This window comes from Cololabis saira, chromosome 3, assembly GCF_033807715.1.
Source record: "Cololabis saira isolate AMF1-May2022 chromosome 3, fColSai1.1, whole genome shotgun sequence".
Taxonomy (NCBI): Eukaryota; Metazoa; Chordata; class Actinopteri; order Beloniformes; family Belonidae; genus Cololabis; species Cololabis saira.
The window spans coordinates 43469223-43491722 of NC_084589.1; the positions used below are offsets into that span (position 1 = coordinate 43469223).

Consider the following 22500-nt stretch of genomic DNA (forward strand, 5'->3'; position numbering starts at 1 on the left):
TCCAAACAGGATATCCGCAGGTCATGAAAAGTTGTTTTCTCAACAACAACAAAAAAAAGCTCAATAAGGGTGTTCAGAAATGTTAACCATGGATTTATTGTAAATATGAAACACTTTCCAATTGCAGAGCTGGGTAGTAACGAGTTACATTTACTCTGTTACATTTACTTGAGTAAGTTTTGGGAAATGTTGTACTTTTAGGAGTAGTTTTGAATCACTATACTTTTTACTTTTACTTGAGTAGATTTGTGAAGAAGAAACTGTTACTCTTACTCCGCTACATTAGGCTACGTTGAGCTGTTACTTTTCTTTTATCCCTTTTATCCGCGTACGCGTCAATCTCATGACATCACTGGGTGATTCTTTGGGAAAAATGTTTGTTTTTGCATGTTTTGTCACATTTACACAGACTCAAACACACACAGAGTTTATATGAGTTCATGTTTGTTCTAGTTCTGCCTGGTTAAAAAAGAAAAGTACAAAGGCTTGAAATTTTGTGCTACTTGTGCTTAATTTATTTTTTTATTCTGTTATTTTATTTTATTTATTAAAGTACTTGAATTTACTTTAAGATTATTTTAATTTAAGCTACTTTTTTAAATTTTTAAATTATTTTATTGATTTAATTTGCCTGAAGATGATTATTTTGTACTTTTGTCCGTTTGAATGATTGTGTTAAAAAAAAAAATCAGACGTTACTCAACAGTTACTCAGTACTTGAGTAGTTTTTTCACCAAGTACTTTTTTACTTTTACTCAAGTAATTATTTGGATGACTACTTTTACTACATATTATTCTGAAGTAACAGTACTTTTACTTGAGTACAATTTTTGGCTCCTGTACCCACCTCTGTCCAATTGTCAATGTGATTCTGTGTTGCAATAATTTCTGAAAAGTACAAAAGAGACATTAAATGGTCTAAATAACATTCATTTATCAAACTCAATGTTCCATATTATCAACAGCAAGTGTAGTTGGTTAAATCTCTCAATGAGGTTTGTCTGCTAATGCCCCCCCTCTGGCTGTTCCTCTTCCACTTCTCTCTTTCCTCTTTGTTTGTTATTAATTCATAAACCGTTGATTCCACAAAAACCTGATTTAAAAAAATGCAAATAAATCAAGTAGCTCCTCTTCTGATTATATGCAGAACTCCCCCGTGCAGGCTGATTGAACGTTTAATAAGATTCCAGTCTGAATCCAATATCTTTTCCAGTTGTTTTGAGAAACAACTGCTATGGCTGAAACGTTTACAATACTTCAGTATTTTGAATTGAATTAGTAGCTCCGAGGGGTCAAAGCAACTACAAGCCCTCTCTTATAAACAGATGAGGGGGGGCGGTAGGAAGGAAGCGAGGGGATTAATGTATACACGTCAGTCGATTTGCTCCTGGACACTTTAGCACGGATGATTCATGAATGTCTGTCTCACAAGCAGACCACCATATTTTCTTTTGTAGTACATATTCCAACTAAAATGTGGGCTCGAAAGGAAGCCATTAAGTTGTCAAGTGATGGAGGAAAATAAAATTATATTTTACTTGTGTATAAATGTTGCTTATTTATTTTATAGTATACCGATGTAATTTTATAGTGGAGGAGGGGGTGGGAAGGTGGGCAGAAAGAGGGTTATTCATTCAGAACGTGTAGCTGTCCAGCACCTCAGTGACGGGGATTTCTGAAGCAAACATATTTTATGTATAAGGCTTGTAAAGAAAGTAAGGAATTTGTAGTTAATCATACAAAAAGAACACCATCTGAACCGCCTCAGTTATTGATGTAATAAAGGTTCACTGTCATGAAATATTAAACTGATTTTTTTGGGGGGGTCACATGAGCTAATGGATCTAGAAGTTTACTCATTTCAGGCAATCTCATTGTCTGTAATTTGAGAACAAAACCAACCGATTGAACGCTGGCTGGACGCCGGCCAGGATTAGCTACTGTACTCTATCGCTCTCTCTGTCTCTATGTGTGTGTTCACATTTGCTGCGAGAGCCTTCGCGTTTCACTTGACATCTCCTTAATATTTCATCCAGTTTTCACTCAGTATTGATTCTTTTATTTCCTCCGTGCTTTTCCCTGTTTTTCCTTTTTCACTGTCGTTCCTCTTTTTTTCTCTCCATCGGTTCTGCTTTCTGTCTTTTCCTTGGTAATATACCAATAGTTTGATACAGAGACAAAGGAGTGACAGGAGTTAACAGGATTATATAATACATCTTAGTAGGAATATATGACAAGGATTTATGGTTTTATTTTCTATTTCTGTTTGGAGATTGATGGATGTCATCCATCAAGGGGTCAGTCTGGTTTCAACTTTATCCTGCAGCACGACAAACATAACAGTACCTTGAAAAACGTCGTCATGACAGATATTTCATGATGGATATTGCTAATTAATAAAGTATAAGTTAATTCAATTGAATTAATTTATTTAGGTTAATTTGACAAAAAATGAAAAAAAGAAATTGATTTTTTTTGCTTTCTTGTATTATTTGTGGACTAAACATTTTGCATTTTACAGAAATACAAATATCTGAATAAATCAAAAAAATCTGTATAATTTATCTGACACGGAAGAGAGTGAATGTTGCAGATCTTCGATGATAAAGAGAGGTTGTCAATGAGAGTTGTGACTTTCATTTAAGACCTGAGCTTCTTGGCTCAGTTCCTTTTGCTTAGGCTGCAACCGGCCATCTGCTTCTCATTCACCTTCACAGGAAATCCTCTTCGACCAATCAAAGCTGAGTTTACTCTTCCAGACTAATATCGCTGTGGCCCAAAGGTTAGAGAAGCAGCAGACTAACTGTTCAAATCCCACGGCAGCTGGGGAATATGGCACGGACCAATGGGGAGAATAGATGTAGAATAGATGAGGCAATCTCAGTCTTGGCAGATTGCTTACAATTCATCATTGGGTAGAAAAAAGTTTGTTTTATTCTTATGCAGCAAAATAAGAACAGATTTTGTGTTATTATAAACAACCATACAGTTTCTGGGAGAGTTTTGAATTGATGTGGCAAGAGATCTTTGTGCGTATTATTTATTTCCTTCATTGGCTGCATGATACATGTGGAGTACAGAATGAGAATAACACAATTCTGTTAAAAAATCCAATGAGTTTAGAGGCTATTGTGTAAATAAAATAAATACTACTGGACAAATCATTTCACAGGGTGGAAGGTGATCCTGTCTAAGGGTTGTCATATCTGTCTAGCTTTACCTTGCATTCTAATTCTGTATGGATATTTCTCTAGGTTTTTTTAATCGTTTAATGGCGTTCTAATCTTTAGGAGGAGAAATATGTAAATCCCTGCCTCCTTATGGATACAGCTTTCAAACAGAGTGATAAATCTATTCACAGCTTAGTATAACTTTTTTTTAAATAACATTTTTTGAAGGTAGAAGTGTTTTATTAGGGCTGTCATTTCATCTGATGCTTTAAATTAAATAAATACAGTGTCAAATTAACAATAATAGAGGCCATATTACAAATCAAATGTCAAAATAAAATGAGCTTTTTTAAAAAAAAAGGGAAAAGAGCCACAAGTGAAACCATGGTTGTGTTCTTTTTTTGCTTCGGTTAGTCTTGGCATTATGTGTGCAAGAAAGGTTTTAGTTTGTGGTCTTATTTGGATCGTTAAAGGATTTGTCAAGTCAATTCGGGAGTACACACTGCTTTGTTTGAGGAAAAAAAAAGTTTTTTTTTTTTTTTTTTAATGCAAGCCAGTAAAACAAAATGAGGGAATTTCTGAAACCATCAGTGGACAAGTAAAACACTGTGATTTAATGGAAATCAGCTGAAAATTTAAGTAGTACCTTTTTGAATTCAGCTTTAGGATTAACAGTCATAATTTCTGTTAAAAAAAAAAAGATTCAATTTACGTCAAACATTTACTCTGAAGACCCAGAGTGAAAGTGGCGCTGGTCAGTTTCTCGTCATAATCTTTTTTCTGCTTTTTTCCGTCAGAACAATTTTCACACTAACCTTGACGAGGGGCTATTTATTTTTAGATTTAGACATCTTATTGATTTCATGATCGGTTTGGCTCGACCTTAGGTTTGCAATTTTCTCCAGCTGCACTATCCAAGTGTGTGGAAAGCCGAAAAAGAAGCGTTTACAGATTGTGTTTAAAAGTGTGTGACATGCACATGCAGGAGTATTGAAGTCTCTATGGCCAGCATCTTCATTTTCCACTTCCTGTCTGCTTCTTGTGCTATTTCTGTGTTTTGGATCTTTTTGTATTTTCTTTAACATTCAACTCTCCTCTTCTTACTTTCTGCAGAGCTTAATCCTAAAGGTAAGTGTGCTTTATCCTTTCATTCTTTCTTTATTTTTTATTCGTTGCAGATCTGGCTTGACTAGAAGTAGTAGAAACATAGACTGTTGTTACTAAAAAAGCAACAAATAAACTGTGGATCCACTCATGTGCATATTATCTGTCTTGTGCACTCAGAAATGCACAGATGATTAAAACTGCACACACACACGCAAACACACACACACGCTCTACAGTATATACAGGAAGAGACTGCTGCTGAGTGTTTATGTTCCGGTTATGTGATACTTGGCAAGAGTCTGTACACTCACATACTCTCATGCACATTTCCTCGCTTTATGAAAAATGTAAATATGCATTTAGATCCATCTATCCTTTTATCCTCCTGCAGTTTACATAGAAATCTCATCTATCTAACGTGCACTGTCAAACAGAATGGCATGGATTCTCATATTTCAGAACACCTTTTTAAACAGGTTTATATGAGTTTGTGAGGGAACTACACACATGCTTTTCTAAGAGCTTACTCCTCAACCTGGACATTAACCTGTAAGCCTCAATCCCTGAACCTCATAAAAATCCTTTCTGCATTGGTGTTTCAACGAGGTTGAACAATGTTGGGTAGAGACACCCACGTGCACACACGCATTTCCCAGCAGTGCTTTAACAGAAAGAGTTGTCTGCTTGAGTGTTTGTGCTTTTATACGGAAGGTGATGTCTTATAATCTTTAGAAGGCTTTAGAGACCCTGCAGTAGTACGCACGCACGCACGCACGCACGCACGCACGCACGCACGCACGCACGCACGCACGCACGCACGCACGCACGCACGCACGCACGCACGCACGCACGCACGCACGCACGCACGCACACCTGTGGACATGTGAAAACAGAACAGCCTTTTTAATCTTCCTGAGGTTCTACAAAGTTCTCTATGTTCATCCATAAACTTCTCAGCTTTTTTTTTTAAATGTATACACTCTATGCAGTATTTACCACTTCTTTTTTTGCTACAGTTAAGTGCCAGTCAGCAGATCAGGCCCAACGCGGAGGTTCAGTGACTACGTTTACATGCAGTCAAAATTCGGGTTATTGCTAATATTCCAATTACTGAAACATTTGGAATATTCCGTTTACATGGTAATTAATCATTCGGGATATCTGGATCAAACCAGCGACGCACGGAGAACATCATGACGCAATTCCTGTCATTTCCGCTTCTTCTTCCTGTATCCAAATTCAAAACAAATGCTGCCTTGCGCAACTTTTCGCTCACCTTCTTGTAAATCTCACTATCCCGGTACTTTCTACCGTTTACAAATGCCAAAATGTTCATATTTTTCATTACATTTATGAAGTGATTAGTCTCCTCCTCACTCCAAAAGTGTGGCGTGGTCTTGCGTTTCTCCGTGTTTATAAGAACTTCCTGGACTCAAAAGACCAAGATTCCTTGTGAACAGAGCATGCGCAGAAAACAAATTCATGTTTCTTTTGATCGGGATATTCCGTTTGGCGTTTACATGACCCAATATTCGGGTTTTAAAAGGAGTAACCCAGGGGTCATATTCAGGTTTTTAAAAACCGGAACATGAGCAAATCCGGGTTATTCAAAGGGGTTATTGGTGTTTACATGGCTGTGCAAAACCGGGTTATTGCTAATATTCGGGTTTTAAAAGGGTTGTTGACTGCGTGTAAACGCAGTGTCTTGCCCAAGGGCACTTTGACAGGTGACAGGGCTGGAGACTGAACCGTTGATCTTCCTTTGTATCTGCGTTGTATCAGGACTCTCTTCATCTGGTCCTTCACTGGTCTGAAAAATACGTAAAGGCAACACCAGATGAATAAATTATTAAAAGATTATTGAACTAAATGTAAAACAAAATACCCCAAAGGCATTTTAAAGAGCAAAGCTCTGAACATGATTCAGTAACTTGTAGGACCAGCCTGTTGTGGCATCTTGGTGCTCTCTCCTTTCAGACACATCACAACTCATGCATAGCTTTCCTAACGTCCTGCCACAACATTTCAGTCAGATTGTTGCCTGGTCTTTGATGGAGTCTTTTATTTACACCTCAATCCTAAAGCCATTTTTTGGAAGTTTTGTAAATGTATTTGGAATTATCATCTTTTTACCTGATTTTTTTTTTTACCTAATCCATCACATCTCCATACATTTAAGTTTTTGAGGACTGATGGTTGTTTTGATTGCTTTTATTTTTTTCCACATTTATACATTTACATAAAGCTCAGTATCCACACATATACAGATGGGCGACATCGCTACAGTTATGGTGAGAACCTGATCCTGGACAGTTCTCCTCCACACAAATACATTCTTTGCCCCTCTCTTTCTTCCTTTTTATATTTATCAACATTGGATGTTATTGAATATATTACCATTTTATCATGTAATAATGACAACCTACCTTCATTGTAACGGCAGAAATGTATGATTTCACTGTTTCAATGTGGTTTTACACTTGATTTTTACATTTGTTGACCAAATTTCAGGTTGAATGTTTTACGGATTGAGATATCTCTTCCAGACACAAAACCTTTTTATTTGACAGGTTTTAACACGGTATGCAAAGTATGCGAGAATATGCAACCATTCTGACCTGGAAAGTATTGTTGGCCAACATTAAAACTCCTTTGTGCTAAATAGCGTGCTGCAGAAGCTCTAAAATATTCTGTATTCTCTGCTGGTCTTTTCATTCATTTCATTCAATTCCTCGTTCTATATTCAAACTTCTCACAAAAGCTACAGGACTTGCTAGTTGGCCCTGATTGATTTGAGACTTCACATATAATATATCCCCAGCTCTATCACCATCTACTATTTAAACCAGGAGAGGCTGAGACCGAATCCACTTGTTTTCCTCCAATGAAAACCTGTGGAACTGCCTTTAAGAGTCAGCGGTGTGGACTGACTTAAACTTGCTCACAGCTGTTTGTGAGTTTTAAAATCACGACATCAAAGAGCAAACGATTTTTGAGGGATTTCAATGTATCAATGACTTGTGATTTGCTCCTGTCAATGCCTCTTTTGCTGCATTTCAACGATTTTATCTGCAGAGAAGTTCGTATGACCTTGTGCCAGCAACATGGTGATAGTAACTCTTATATATTTATGTGACCGCACCACCTGGTCACAACACTCCACTTTGTTTCAGAATCAACACACTTTAGATGATTACTGTGATTTATATCAGCCAGGCCAGCTGATGGAGAGCTGCACCAGCTTTAGTGTTTATCAAGCATTCAGACAGACCACCTTGGCGCTAAATGAGTGGGTTCAGCCCTCTGTCTGAAAGGTGTTAAAGTGTTTTCAGGCAAGATTCTGGACCCCGACATGAATGTTTAAGATATTGAAAAAGTCCTGGTTGACTGAGACACTTAAAACACATTGCTTTGTAAAGAGTAGGCAAGGTCAAAGGTGCTTTATAAATGAGAGCATTTACCATAACTCCAATTCATTTACTGCATAACCATGTTGACAACATGTGTATATAACCCTGTGTTGTGTTTGTTGGATGTGATTTGTTGTTTAACTTTTCATTCATCCAGAATGAAAGGTCAATGAGAAATTAAGCGAGTGAGGAGTGAAGAAAGTGGACCACAGTCTGTCTTCCTATTTTAAAACTCAATCCATTTTCTTTCTCCGCTCATGCCCTTTCTGCGTTTCTACTGTTTTCCTTGGCTTTTCCACTCCGCCTCTGTTCATGTATTCAAAGGGAACTGAATTATTCACATAATCACACAATAATTGCTTGTCTGGTATGAAAAGGTGTACAGTAGTTGTGGGTGATTATTAAGATCTGTAATGACCTGGAATTTTCCATAATTAGATTGTCCTTTCCTCCCATCCCAGCTGTCAATTCTCATATTATTTCTCATGCTGGTTTATTTCCACTGGTTTTCCTGCTCGACCCAGGTTTTCTCCCTCTCCTGTCGTTAGCTCACCTCCTCTCCCCTGGTTACCTCGCTCCATCTCCTCTTAACAACTGTTTTCCTCCATCCCTCTTTTTCCTCACTCTGTTATTCTAGCTTAAGTGTAGATTTCTTCCGAGCTCAGCACTGTTGAAACTCAGAACATACAGTAGTTGTCATTGGACGTAACTTGGCCGCAACTCGCTCCCTCCCTCCCTCCCTCCTTTTTTTTTTCTTATTTCCTCTTGAAATTCCCTCCACTTTTCACAAAACTTACCTTTCGGATCCCTGACAAACACACCTCCACACACACAGTGTTGATGTTGAGTCTCTTGGTGTCAAAGCTCTCAGGTACCCGTGTAATCTGAACATCTGTGGTGCTGACTGTGTTAGCGAAATGTTAATATGATTGCTGTTTTGAGGGAGAGCCAAAAAGGCAATGTGGCGAGCTCATTTGATTCACGGCGAAGGGGAAAGGGGGCCTCCAATTAAAGGTTGTTTGTCAGGAAAAGAGCATCAGAGGAGGATTGGAGAATTGCCTAAAATATTGCAGAATTAATGGCTTTATAATTGTAGATGCTGCAGTTTTGGTACCTTTTTTTTTTAAAGAGGCCTGGGGGTGATATAATGTGAGTGTGTATTTTATATATATATATATATATATATATATATATATATATATATATATATATATATATATATATAAATATGTGTGTGTGTATGTATTTTATTTTTTCTGAAATGTTTACTTTTTCTCAGGGGTTCCAAGAGTTCTTCAGTCCAGGTTCTGTCTTCCTCTGGCGTTGGTGTGTGTACCTTCATCTCCAGCCAAAAACACCACTTTCAAGATCACTATCGATACCAATCAACCACCAGTTGACCTCAGCTCCATCTTCCGAGGTAAAACACTGCTGTCATAACCAAACACACACATACTGATGCTGATTTTAGATATTTTTTAAAACAACACACACAGACACGCGCAGGTCCTGGGAAGCCAACTTGAAGTTGAAACAGCAACTGGTTGTTTCTTGAAGGTGTTTCTCTTCACATTCAAAAGTCTCTTTTACTCTTAATTGACTCGACGGGAGTTTTAGCTTTTAGAAGCTCATTTTGAGATATTCAAGTTCTATGTAGAATTGATATCCAGTTTGAAGGATGTGTATGATTATAACGTTTTAAGTATTTAAAAGCCTCCTTTTTACCATATTTAATTGCACACTTAAATACAGTAAAAGCTGCCTTGTGGACAGATGCAGTCAGTGAGGAGCTTGGTAACATAAAAACAGCATGTAATACAAATGCAGAGCTGGATAATTGTAGGAACTTTCTATGATAAAGAAAACTAGTGAAGAAAAAACTCTTCAGGTGGACAGATTGTTAACAAAGTCTACCATGAGTTGCGTTTCTATTACCCCAAGATTTGCACAAAATCCAAATCGACAAAGAAATCTTATAATGGAAACGACTCTATTTAAAAAAAACAAAAAAAACTCTCAAATATCAAATATCGCAAGAATCTTTTAACACTTCCAGGAGGTGGTTTTCCAGCTGATTTGATAATCCACTTCATCTCAAAAGTGTAATGGAAATATTTCCACACCTCTGGCAGCGTGGGATGTGATGTAACCGCTCAATCTAAAGTAATTAAAATCTAGTTTCCAGCTGTTTTTGCTCCTTTTAATAACATGTAGTTGTGCGATAACACTATTCAATCATGATACATCACATAAGGGCTTCCTCTGAATAATCATTTGAATGATCACCCGCTGCTTTCATTCATCATCGGACTTTTTCTCAACAGCGGTCGCTGTAATTTGTCAAAGACTAAAGATGTTTTTGTCCATCTTCTTCAACCTTGAGATATTATCTTTAGTTGTTCTGAAAAGAAGTCCCGCAGGAGGATTTATGGAAAGTTATAGGAATTACCCTCATGCAAAAAGCACTGTTCAATGGAAACACTGACCCCCTGCTGTGCTACCTTTATTGCAAAATTTAAGAAGATTAAATTTTCTTTTGTGCATAAGTGTAATGGGAACGCAACTATAGAGAGAAAAAACTTGAATGAGTGAGTACAGTGGGTGAGAACATGGCGCAAACCATTCATGAATCAAAAAAGGCCAGATAGGCCCTGGATAGCTCAGTGGGTTGAGCAGGTTCAATTTACAGAGACTATTGTCCTCATGCAGGCAGTCCAGGGTCCAATACCGGCCTGTCGCTCTTTCCTGCAGTTCAGAACCACTGGATTATACAATAATCACTTGTTAAACACAAGTAATTTGCATCCAGTGGCATATTTTCACTCGTGGGAGTGTGGGAGTCAAATTCAGCCGCAGTGGGAGTGAAGTTGAGCGTTAAAACATTTGCAATAATGTCTTAAGATTCAAACAACTGACATCAAGGATCCAGAACAAACTCCCACGGAGACGCAGATCCGTTGAAACACTCAGTTTATTTAAATCCAGGTTGAAAACACACCTGTCCTCAGCTGCATTTGAGTAAAGCTCCAAATCTGCGCTGATACCTTTTAAGTTTTAGGCCCTGTTTACACATAGCAAAAATGGTGGTGTTTTCATGCGTTTTGGCCGTTCGTTTACACGAAAACGAAGCTCAAAGTCACCAAAAACGATAATTTCTGAAAACTCCGGCCAAAGTGGAGATTTGCAAAAACTCCGTCTTCACGTTTGCGTCTAAACAGAGAGAAATGGACATTTAGGCTTTAGAACGTCACATTATGGATATATAGAAACGTCACCAGCATCATTTGTGCGACCTGTGTTTACAATTTGTTTGGCCACCGTCAATATTTTCTTGTATTTTACCTGTTTTATATTCTAAAGTCACACTTAAAAGTAACTCCAAGACTCTTGTTCCATCTTGGAAGTAACTGGAAGTTACTCGTGTCAATTGTTGATGTTTTTTTCCAGGATTCTGATTGGTTAGCATGACTTTATCCTCTCGTTACACTGCCCCCTGTAGGTTTGGCTGCTCATAGCATCTTATCAGCGTATTCATGCGGGTTCGTGTAAATGATGGTATTTTTCAAAACGTAGAGGGGGAAATATCTGTTCCGGCTATGTGTAAACGTGGCCTAAGTTTCAAAACTTGATCATATTCTAACTACTGTTCTTATCTACTGTTCTTATCTACTGTTCTTATCTATTGTTCTTATCTATCTTTCTTTCTTTCTTTCTTTCTTTCTTTCTTTCTTTCTTTCTTTCTTTCTTTCTTTCTTTCTTTCTTTCTTTCTTTCTTTCTTTCTTTCTTTCTTTCTTTCTTTCTTTCTTTCTAATTTTGAATCATGCTTTTTATTTAAATTTTTAGTTTTTTTTTCTTCTATGTGATGATGTTTTAATGTCTCTGTGAAGCAAATAAACTTGCCTTGCCTTTAAACCCATTTTATTGTATATTGTATATATAATAACCAGCTTGACATTATATTTTTTTGAATTTTATGCTTATATTTTTTCTTGTACATTGTTTGAGTTGGGTTGCACTGTAGCGAAAGATTTCCTACAAGGGATAACTAAAGTATATTCAATTCAATCTTTAACTGAGGTATGTTGTCCTAAACAGCTAACATTTTTACATTGTTAAACACTTTCACACCTGATTGTAAATCCCCGTAGGGGAAAAAAAGCACAATACAAGTGACATTATGCTAATGATTCTTAATAATTTCGCTTATGATTAGTGATGTGGCTAAACCACCGAGTAAATGACAGAAACATGAACTGCAAAAAAGAGGATGGATGGAGTTGGGACAGTGTGTGTGTACATTTAAATCAATAATCACAAACTATGTGTGTGAGTGGTTGTACATTTATATAAATGTGTATATGCGTGTTATGTTTGATTCGTGCGTCTCATGTCAGGAAACCTCTTTTTTGACATTTATCTACCAATCAGCTACAGTCTGCAGCTTTGACATCCAAACACACAGTGTTTACGCTCGCTTTGTGTTTTCTTTTTTAATGATGGATTTGTGTGATCTTGCATTCTGTGTCTTTGAAAACTGTATCTTGTTCTCCTTTGTTTGGCGTCTTGTATGTTTTAGACCATATTATCTGTCTCATCACAATGTTTGATTTCCTTCTGTCTCCCACTGCAGAGTTTTCAACAACATCGGGAGATAAGGATGGGAATAGTTTGGCTTTTCAGTTTCTGTCAGGAGCCAAAGTTACCGTGCTGGCCTCCAAGACCTCCCGTGAGTCTGACATCAGCACCACATAAATAATATGGCACTGGTTCGCCTGCATTAAAGCTGCTTTAAATATGGGATTAAACCTTCAACGTTTTTTCCATTTCCAAATCGCATCCACAGTCGCTAAGGCCTTTTGGTGCCTCTTGATGACTTTAGCTTCTTATGCCTTTTCTAAGTTGCCCTCAGTGTTCTGGCACCAACACTGTATTACCTGCCAGGTTGAGAAGGTTCATAGTTTTTAACAAACACAACTTTCTGAAAAAAAACAAAAAAAAACATGTAATTTTATTTGAACTTACTATTGGAGCTGCATTCACCCTTGCAGCTGCAGGCAAAAATGCTCATGCACACCCAGATGTCGAGTTTCCATTACTCCCAAATGGAGCTGGAGCCAGTAAATATCCAAAAGCATGCAGAGGCATTAGTTCATTAGCAGTTTACTTTACCTGGAATAAATGAGGCTTTGGTATCTTTTAGGATCGGTTAGGGCTGGGCGATATGGACCAAAAGTCATATCTTGATATTTTCTAGCTGAATGGCGATACTCGATATATATCTCAATATTTTTTCTGTGCCATAATTGGGGTTTCCCCCAAAGCATTATAGCATAGCATCTCTGTTAGCTTCATTTTTTCTGAGGCAAACCCTTAAAAAAACAGTCAGTTTTAATACAAAGCCTAGTGCCAAATGTCACACAGGTTCCTTTATTAACAGAGGTCTGCACAATATCAAAATGTATAAAACAAATGAAATAAAAATAAACTGCCTGCATATATAGAATAAAAATGCTTCTTGAATAAAATAAAACAAATATCCCTTTCCTGCATAACAATTAAATTAAAATACACTGTGCAATTAATACAATGTAGACAGTAACAGGCAGTCTTTTCCACTGAGGTTGACAGTTGTGCAAATAACAAAACATTTGTGCAAATCTCAAATAAAACATTCTAGTCAATTTGTCACAAAATAAGCTATATCAAAATCATAAAAAAAAAATGTTTTTTTAAATCGATATAAACGATATTGTCTCGTACCATATCGCGTTTGAAAATATATCGATATATATTAAAATCTCGATATATCGCCCAGCCCTAGGATCGGTTAATGACTTGTATTCCTGTGAGTTATTCTTGAACTATCATATTAATTTGAAAATCCCCAATATCCCCAATTATAGTAGAACATATTTTTATACAGGACTGTCTCAGAAAATTAGAATATTGTGATAAAGTTCTTTATTTTCTGTAATGCAAAAATGTCATACATTCTGGATTCATTACAAATCAACTGAAATATTGCAAGCCTTTTATTATTTTAATATTGCTGATCATGGCTTACAGCTCAAAAAAACTCAAATATCCTATCTCAAAAAATTAGAATATTCTAGGAATCTTAATCTTAAACTGTAAACCATAATCAGCAATATTGAAATAATAAAAGGCTTGCAATATTTCAGTTGATTTGTAATGAATCCAGAATGTATGACATTTTAGTTTTTTTAATTGCATAACAGAAAATAAAGAACTTTATCACAATATTCTAATTTTCTGAGACAGTCCTGTACATGAAACATGGAAGTGTGTCTGCAAAATAACATAAATAGTGTCCAACACTGTTTATTGGTGTTAAATGTGCAATGTCATACATTTGTCTTCCAGCAGCTGAGCATACTCAGCCTGTGTTTACTGTGTCTGTTTGTCAGAACGTTACCGCATTCAGAGTGACAGTTTTGAGGACATGTGGCTGGTGGTAAAAGAACTGGTTCAGAGGTTTGATCAGCATTTCTCAAAACTGGGTATCAAAGACTTCAAGAAAAGCTTCAGTGGTTCGCTTCCACTGCAGGAGTACTTCCTGTCCGTAGATCATCACTTTCAGGTACAAGCACATCCACAGAAGTTTAGAGAAAACATCTGAATTATTAGCAGATTTTCACGTTATCTTTTTTTTTTTTCCATTATGTAAGATGAAACCATTGATTTGTCTTTGCGTGTCTTTAGCTGCGCGTCAGTTCTCAGCAATATCAGGATCTGCTGTCGGAGCGAGCGGTCCAGTTCAGAGCCATCCAGCGGCGCCTCCTCACTCGATTCAAAGATAAAACCCCGGCACCGCTGCAGAACCTGGACACGCTACTGGACGCCACTTACACCCAGGTCAGACACACACAAAGATTTATTTAGGAACCTTAGTCCAAGGACTGCTAGGTACAATTCCACATTAATTTAAACATAAAAGGTCCTTGCTAAGCCTGTAGGGGTGTAACAATATATCGTGCCACGAAATTTCGCGATACAAAAACGTCATGAAACGTGTCGTGGAGGTGACAAACTGTATCGCGATATTGGGTTATTAATATTAATCTATTGTGTTGACTAGAAATGCGCATCCGACCGCGCCTCGACCTGCGGACCAAAATCTTACTCCTCTCAGAAGAAACTAGTACCGTTTTGCGGGTCCCGTTTTGAGCTCTGAACTTTTACTTATGTAAGGCTGGTGTAGAGTTAAGCCTTACCTTATTAAATTAAACCTTTTTGGGGTCGTGAGTAGGATAAACACGGGACAACTTCTGCTGAGTTCCAGTGTACTTTAATGTCCCTCAACAGTGTAGGATTTTAGAACATCAACACAGCACCTAGTGCCGTACTGTGGCGTATCACTCCGCCCAATCTAAAACAGACTAATCACTACAGATTAATTGACTAGTGTAATTATAGTCCCTGATTTACAGAATATAAAGAATATATTTATAAAATAATGAACCCTGAATTACCAAAATAACCTTCTTAACAAAAATAAATCTCCTCTTACACTTATAAGGTGAGCATGAATCAATCTTTTTTATGATGTAAAATTGTATGTATTTATTTAGTTTTATTTATTTATTTAATTTTAGTTGTTAAATTTCTGGAAAAGAAAAAAGTCAAATCATACATGAGAGAAACTATTCAGTTTGTGGTAAAATATTTGTACTTGTATGAAACTGAAGATGCATAATGCAAACCTGCATTACAAACTGTAACAATAGGACAAACGCACAGCATTGTTTTGTATTTTGTGTCTTTCAAATAAAAGACCATTTTTTCCAGTCATATGTTCCTCATTCAAGGTTGTTAAAAAAATACTGCTATAATATCGTATCGTTATCGTGACCTCAATATCGTGTATCGTACCACATCGTGAGATTAGTGTATCGTTACACTCCTATAAGCCAGATAGTATGACTCAATTTCTGATTAGAATAAACATATATATCAGAGTAAACACATGCATTTGTGCTGTCAGTGGGACATTAACTAGGAACATTGTCTGTGTCCTTCTTCTGCTTCCACACATATGAACACAATCACACACAAATTCTTACTGCTTATGCATCAGAGAGTGTAAGAACCGGAGTGTGTGCCAATAGGAGTAAATCAATAACGGGCTGTATCTGTCTAAACTTATATGTCTTTCTGTGTGAGTGTCCAGCTGGGTGTGCTCACAGCTAATCATCTCAACAGAGGAAGTCCATAAATCACCTGAATGCAAACTTCACACTGTAAATCCACACTAACATATCAGCACCGTCTGTCCGAGTGGATAGATCTATATTTCAGAGGTCTAAGCTGAGTTGTAGGTCTTCAGAGAGAGAGTGTATGTGAAGCATAAAGGTATTTGACATGGTCCTTCAAGGGGCTGTCTCTACATTAAACCTTTTAATGTTGAGGTACATTTAGGTTTTGGACCTTGCTCTGCATTCAGTTTTGAAGTTGCACTGGTTAATGCTTGGGTAGAGCCAGTACTGGAGTTGAGGGGGGATGAGGGGGGGTGGCATCCCCCCTGAAATAAAAACGGTCAAAATCATCCCCCTGTAAAACTGCCATCCCCCCTTTCCATCCCTTATGTCATTTCATCAATGAATGTGGTTTTACTGCTATTTCAACATTTAGAGTCATCACCAGAAAAATAACACCAGAAAAATAACTTATTTGACAATTTTCACCTGTTTCAAGTACATTTTCACTTGAAATAAGTAGAAAAATCTGCCAGTGGGACAAGATTTATCTTCTCATTACAAGCAAAAAAATCTTGTTCCACTGGCAGATTTTTCTACTTATTTTAAGTGAAAATCTACTTGAAACAGGTGAAAATTGTAGTTTTTTCCAACGATGAGTCTTTTTTTAAGTGTAATGAGATTTTTTTTACTAAAATGAGACATTTTAACTAGAAATAAGACAAATATTCTTGTTAAGATTTAGAGTTTTTGCAGTGATCCATTTTACTTATCCTGTGAAGGACAGGACATTGTTGTGTTTTGATGTATTTGATGTAAGCCCAGTGGATATTTAAAGCTTACAGAAGGCTGCATTTAACTGCTGCTATGTCATTCCTGCAGTATTTCTGCAGGTGTTTTGGTCAGTGCTATTATTTGTAATATATTATATTATTTGTAATCAGCACAAATTATCTGTCCCCATATGATAAAATCCACCATCCCCCAGATTTTTTTTTACAACTCGAGTACTGGGTAGAGCCCTGGGTGATGGTTATCAAAGAGATCAAAGTAGCCATTAAACCTTTGTCTATCTATTTGTTTAACTTTCAGACACAGTATGAGAGGATGGAACTGCTTTTGCGTGCATGAGTGTGTGAGGGATGAAACAAAGTGATGGTTGCTTGCTCCTCCTGTTTACTTTAGTGGCTGAGTTGGCGGTCATCACTTCCACCGTCCATTAGCATCTTGTTAACGTAGCAAGACTGGGTGACATCATCTCGTCATTAGCTGTTAAAGCTGTCAGTACGTCACTGTTTCGCTCCGTGTGATCAGAGTCGCTCTCTCTGTCCAGCTCAGTGCTGTAATATTGCATTCATTTGATGCAAATGTACTTTTAGGGTTTTTGAAAACTTTTTGGAGCGCAATGAGAGGAAATAAATGAGCTTGTTGAAGTTCTTATTGCCATTTAAATCCAAATAAACAGTGTTCACCTTGAGCTGGCTTGGTTTTTGCCAGGATAAGCAATCAGGGACCCTGATTTAAACATGTCTGCCCTAAATGTTAATATACTCATGTTGGTTAATGTCTTTAGCCTAAACCATTTAATCAACAGCACTTATTGCGATCATCCTTCACCAGCAGTGTTTTTGTAGGAAAATGCATTCGAAAGATTAAGAATGAACTATCAACAGGTAGGTTCTGTGCCTTTTCATAAAACCTTTAAAGCATTTTTATTTTTTAGACCATAAAGCCATGTTTCAGAGTGTAGAGAAGGTTGAACTCCAACCAGAAGGTCAAGGGTGAATGAGTGAATGAGATGCCCATTGCAAAAGGATTTGTAAATGTTGATATGGAGCATATTGTTGGGATTAAAAAGGGACAGCCGTAGGTTGGTTTAAATCATATCTATCTGACAGATTCCAGTTTGTTCATGCACATGAGTGTCTGCTTACGGTGTCCCGCAGGAATCAGTGCTCGGGCCAATCTTGTTCAGTTTGTACATGCAACCCTTGGGAAGTTTTATCCAGAACCACAGCATCAATTTCCATTGCTATGCTGATTATATGCAGCTGTATTTGTCTATGAAACCAGATGAAACATCAGGCATGTATTAAGGACATTAAGGCCTGAATGTCCACTAACTTCTTGCTTCTAAATTCCGATAAAACAGAGGTTATTGTTTTTGGTCCCAAACACCTTAGGAAGGGTTGAGATGGTTGCGACGGCCTCCAGCTCTATTGAACATCCTGCCTTGTTCCAGTTCTTAGAACATGTTTACATCTACCCTGAACAGTTATCGTTCTTCTGCTGTAACATCCTATTATGAAAGTCTTGGAGAGACATCATTCATTGCTCCACCTACATGCTGTAAGCAAACAAACCCCTTCAGGAACCACTGAAGTTTATCGTCATAGAACTGGAGGTGAAGATGCTGCTTCAATGATCCAACTCAAAACAGGTAGCATGAACGTTGGTGAACGACTACAGAGACTGAGACTTTCACCTGGACAATAGCCTGAATTGGAAATGCAACATTGAGGCTGTTAATAAGAACAGAGTGGTCTGTTTGCCTTGAGGAAATGTATATCATTATTTGTGGTATGAAGTTTCATAACTTTTGTAAGTCTTTGGTGGAGAGTGCCGGTTTATCGGCATCTGTCTGTTGGATACGGAAGAGTATTAGGGCCATGCAGGAGAAAAAATATTTGAGAGGGAGAGATTTTTTTTTTATTGTGCACTTCGAGAAAAAAAGTTGAAATTTCGTGAGTAAAGTCGAAATGTTGAGAAAGAAGTCGAAAAGTTGAGATTAATGTTGAATTACAATTTCGAGAAAAAAGTCGAAATGTCGAGAAAAAAGTCGAAATTTCGTGAATAAAGTCGTAATGTTGAGAAAAAAGTCGAAATATTGAGAAAAAAGTTGAAATTTTAAGAAAAAAGTCCAGATGTCGAGAGAAAAGTCGAAAAGTCGAGTTTAATGTTGAAGTACAATTTCGAGAAAAAAGTCTAAATGTTGAGAAAAAAGGTGAAATTTCGACTTTTTTAATTTTTTTTCTCGAAATCGTATTTCAACATTAATCTCGACATTTCGACTTTTTTCTCGAAGTGCATAAAAAAAATCTTCCACTCTCAAATTTTTTTTTCTCTTGCCTGGCCCTAATACTCTTCCGTAGTTGGTAGGGGTGTAACGGTACATGTATTTATATTGAACCGTTCGGTATAGCGTGTTCGGTTCGGAACGGAGGCGTACCGAACGAGTTTCGGTACACATTAAGTAGAGAACCGCACGTTGTGGAGCAGAGCGCTGCTGCAGCTGCACATGCAGTTGCGCTCACACCGAGAAAGTATTAAGTTTAAAGAAAAAAGCACTAACTAATGAAGAACTAAAGAGCTAAGCACATAATTGTGACAAGTCCAGTGTTTCCCCTACCATCGAGACCCCCCGCCAGGCCTAAAAAATAAAACAATGATCATTTACGTTTATGAGCGCCTCTGCAGCGCTGTTCTGCAATGGGAGTCAACCTGCTTCGTTGCCTAGTAAAGCCTGAATTATGGTTCGGCGTTAAATCGACGCGTACCCTACGCCGTAGGCTACGGCATAAGGTACGCGGCGACGTGCACCGTACGGCCGCTCGCCGCGTACCCTACGCCGTAGGATCTGCGTTGGTGTAACGCGGAACCATAAATCAGCCTTAACGATGCGAGTACCGCTGCTGAGATATTATTATACATTATGGGATGTATAGAGTTTGTAGCTAGCCAACTATGGCGCCGGCCAAAAAAATAAAAAATATTGCGGGCGACAGACAATATTATATAGAGAAATGTTTCTGCCAGGTCCGTGTGTTTGTGTTTGCATGAGACGCTGCAGGGAAGCATGAAGGAAAACACAGCCCGACGACACACCATGCGTCCGCGGGGTCCTAGTGCCGGCACACGTAGAGCCAATGTTATTTTGTGTGTGTGTAATAAACAACTAGCACGTTTATATTTTGCATTTTGTTTTCCTACTGTACCGAAAATGAACCGAACCGTGACCTCCAAACCGAGGTACGTACCGAACCGAGATTTTTGTGTACCATTACACCCCTAGTAGTTGGAGCATCAGTGAGAGAGATTAAAAAAAATATTATATCATACAACTGAATGAGGATTTTAACCATATTTATCCCAACTGCAGATATATTTCACATATTTAGCAAGTGTTCAAAGCACATGTCAGCGTGAACATGAGCACACGTGTCTACAGATGTGGTAACTCCTTGTTTTCAAGGGGTTTTAGATACGTAAAAAGACAATGAAATGGCCAGTAGGCTGAAATGCATGCGTGCTGCCCTTGTTTACATAGCATGAATATTTTGAACAGCGTACTGCATGTGTTTTCGATTCTCAAGTTTTGAGTTTTTGGAACTGTTCCAACTTTCAGATTCTGTCTGTAAATCCAACGTCGCACTTCAAGTTTGAGTTGGTGAAGCGGTAATTGCTGGGGTGTCATGAACAAACAGATATGTTACTGCCTGCTGGCCTGAAAAAACATTTGCATCCACTTTGCCAAAGATGCTTGGTCTTTCAGCAAGCTGAGAAAGGTCAACGTTCCTTTTGCAACCAAAAACACACTTCTTAGACTCCGTCTTGGAGAGAAAAGCCAAATCTTTACAGGATTAAATACCAGCAGATATATTCTTAACTTGAAAACACTCTTGCAGTGTTCCCCCAAATATTCCCTTTGTAGGTTTCCCTGTCTGTGAAGTTTCCAACATGCCGACAAACCTGAAGACAACATGCTGAATCTCCTCAGTACATTTATACTGATATCTACACCTCATTATTTTGAGCTTTCTGATACACATATGATGATAATGTGGTGTTATGTCATTGCTGATAAATAAAAAAACATGGAGAAGCATGACGTGGTGCTTTTAAGAGTTTTTTTCAACTTTGTTTGCATACTGTATTACAAACGTGTCACTGATCTGAAAGGAAATCAATAAAATGTTCCAATTTCCAGGATGTTTCTCACAAACTTGTCAAACATCAATAAAAAGAAGTCACACAATTATAGAGAAATATTTTTGGCTAATAAATATTTTAATCAAAAAAATGTGTATAACAAATGCCAAAAGGAAAAGAAAACTCTAAAAGAACTTGAGCTTTCCTTTTATTGTCTTTATCAAGAGTTCAACACATCATTATTGAATTTTAACAATAGTTTTCATCACATCCATTAATGCGTCATTACTCTCAGCACTTCACTGAAGTCAGATGACTTGGATCCAGTAGTTTACAAGAAGTCTTTTTCAGTCTTTGTGTAACCTTGAAACTAATACCGATGTCTTCCGATCTGTAGCTTGTATCACCGAAACGTCTAAACATCTTTGTTTCATGTCATTCTAGCTTTTTGTAGCTGTGAAATCATGCCTTTGCCTCCACGGGCTAATGCTTTCCACTGTCACTCCTGTCCATCAGCCGTTCTTTCTCTCAGTCTTTCTCACCCTGTTTTTATTCTCTTCCCGCAATCCAGAAGCTCATATGCGGGAAGTTTGTGACACACTATACACTCTGTAATGTATACATATTCTCCATAATGGAGGCTATCGATGGCTGGCTGGGAGAGTGATGAATCTGTCAAATTAATAATTCATGTTAATATTAAGAGTTGTCCTTCCGCAGCCACAGCCGGCTCAGCAGTTTGGCAGACTGGAAGTGCATCATATCCTGCTTTTCAGGGACTGAGACGAGTTGTGCTATTCATGTTATTTAGTTCCTCTTTCTCCTAGTTACCGTATTTTCTGGACTATAAGCCGCACCTGTATATAAGCCGCATCCGCTCTATATAAAAAAAAAAAAGATATGCAAGCCGCAGATATTTATGTTGTTAGATTAGATATTTACTACATGTACAGAAGGATTTTGAACTGTAAATGATGAACATGTTTGTACCTAAATAGATCCTTTCCTAACAGTGTCTTTTAACACGGCAGCAACTTTGCTGATTAAAACTGGACAGAACCAAGAGAAAATAACCGCTATTTATCTATTTATCTGTTTGAAATCTGCTTCTACCTACTTCTATCTGCTAAAGAAGAAGTAGTGAATTCTTCTTTGCATTTATTTTTTCTTAGTTTTTATTCTAATTCCCCTAGCTGTGGAAGAAAAATCCACAGAATAGCTGCACCTTCCTTCCTTCCTTCCTTCCTTCCTTCCTTCCTTCCTTCCTTCCTTCCTTCCTTCCTTCCTTCCTTCCTTCCTTCCTTCCTTCCTTCCTTCCTTCCTTCCTTCTTTTCTTCCTTCCTTCCTTCCTTCCTTTCCTCTTTTCTCCCTTCCTTCCTTCCTTCCTTCCTTTCCTCTTTTCTCCCTTCCTTCCTTCCTTCCTTCCTTCCTTCCTTCCTTCCTTCCTTCTTCCTACCTTCCTTCCTTCCTTCCTTTCCTCTTTTCTCCCTTCCTTCCTTCCTTCCTTCCTTCCTTCCTTCCTTCCTTCCTTCCATCCTTCTTTTCTTCCTTCCTTCCTTCCTTCCTTTCCTCCTTCCTTCCTTCCTTCCTTCCTTCCTTCCTTCCTTCCTTCCTTCCTTCCTTCCTTCCTTCCTTCTTCCTACCTTCCTTCCTTCCTTTCCTCTTTT

The 22500-nt window shown here is 37.8% G+C and overlaps 1 protein-coding gene across 1 annotated transcript in view; it reads left to right on the top strand.

Annotated features, from left to right (window-relative positions):
* bbs9 (Bardet-Biedl syndrome 9) overlaps nucleotides 1-22500 on the top strand; it is a 208704-nt gene that overhangs the window by 116779 nt on the left and 69425 nt on the right. The window contains exons 15-19 of the mRNA XM_061717987.1: nucleotides 4284-4298; nucleotides 8967-9107; nucleotides 12319-12414; nucleotides 14117-14289; nucleotides 14412-14564. Coding sequence (XP_061573971.1) covers nucleotides 4284-4298; nucleotides 8967-9107; nucleotides 12319-12414; nucleotides 14117-14289; nucleotides 14412-14564 — 578 coding nt within the window. The remainder of the gene's footprint in view (nucleotides 1-4283; nucleotides 4299-8966; nucleotides 9108-12318; nucleotides 12415-14116; nucleotides 14290-14411; nucleotides 14565-22500) is intronic.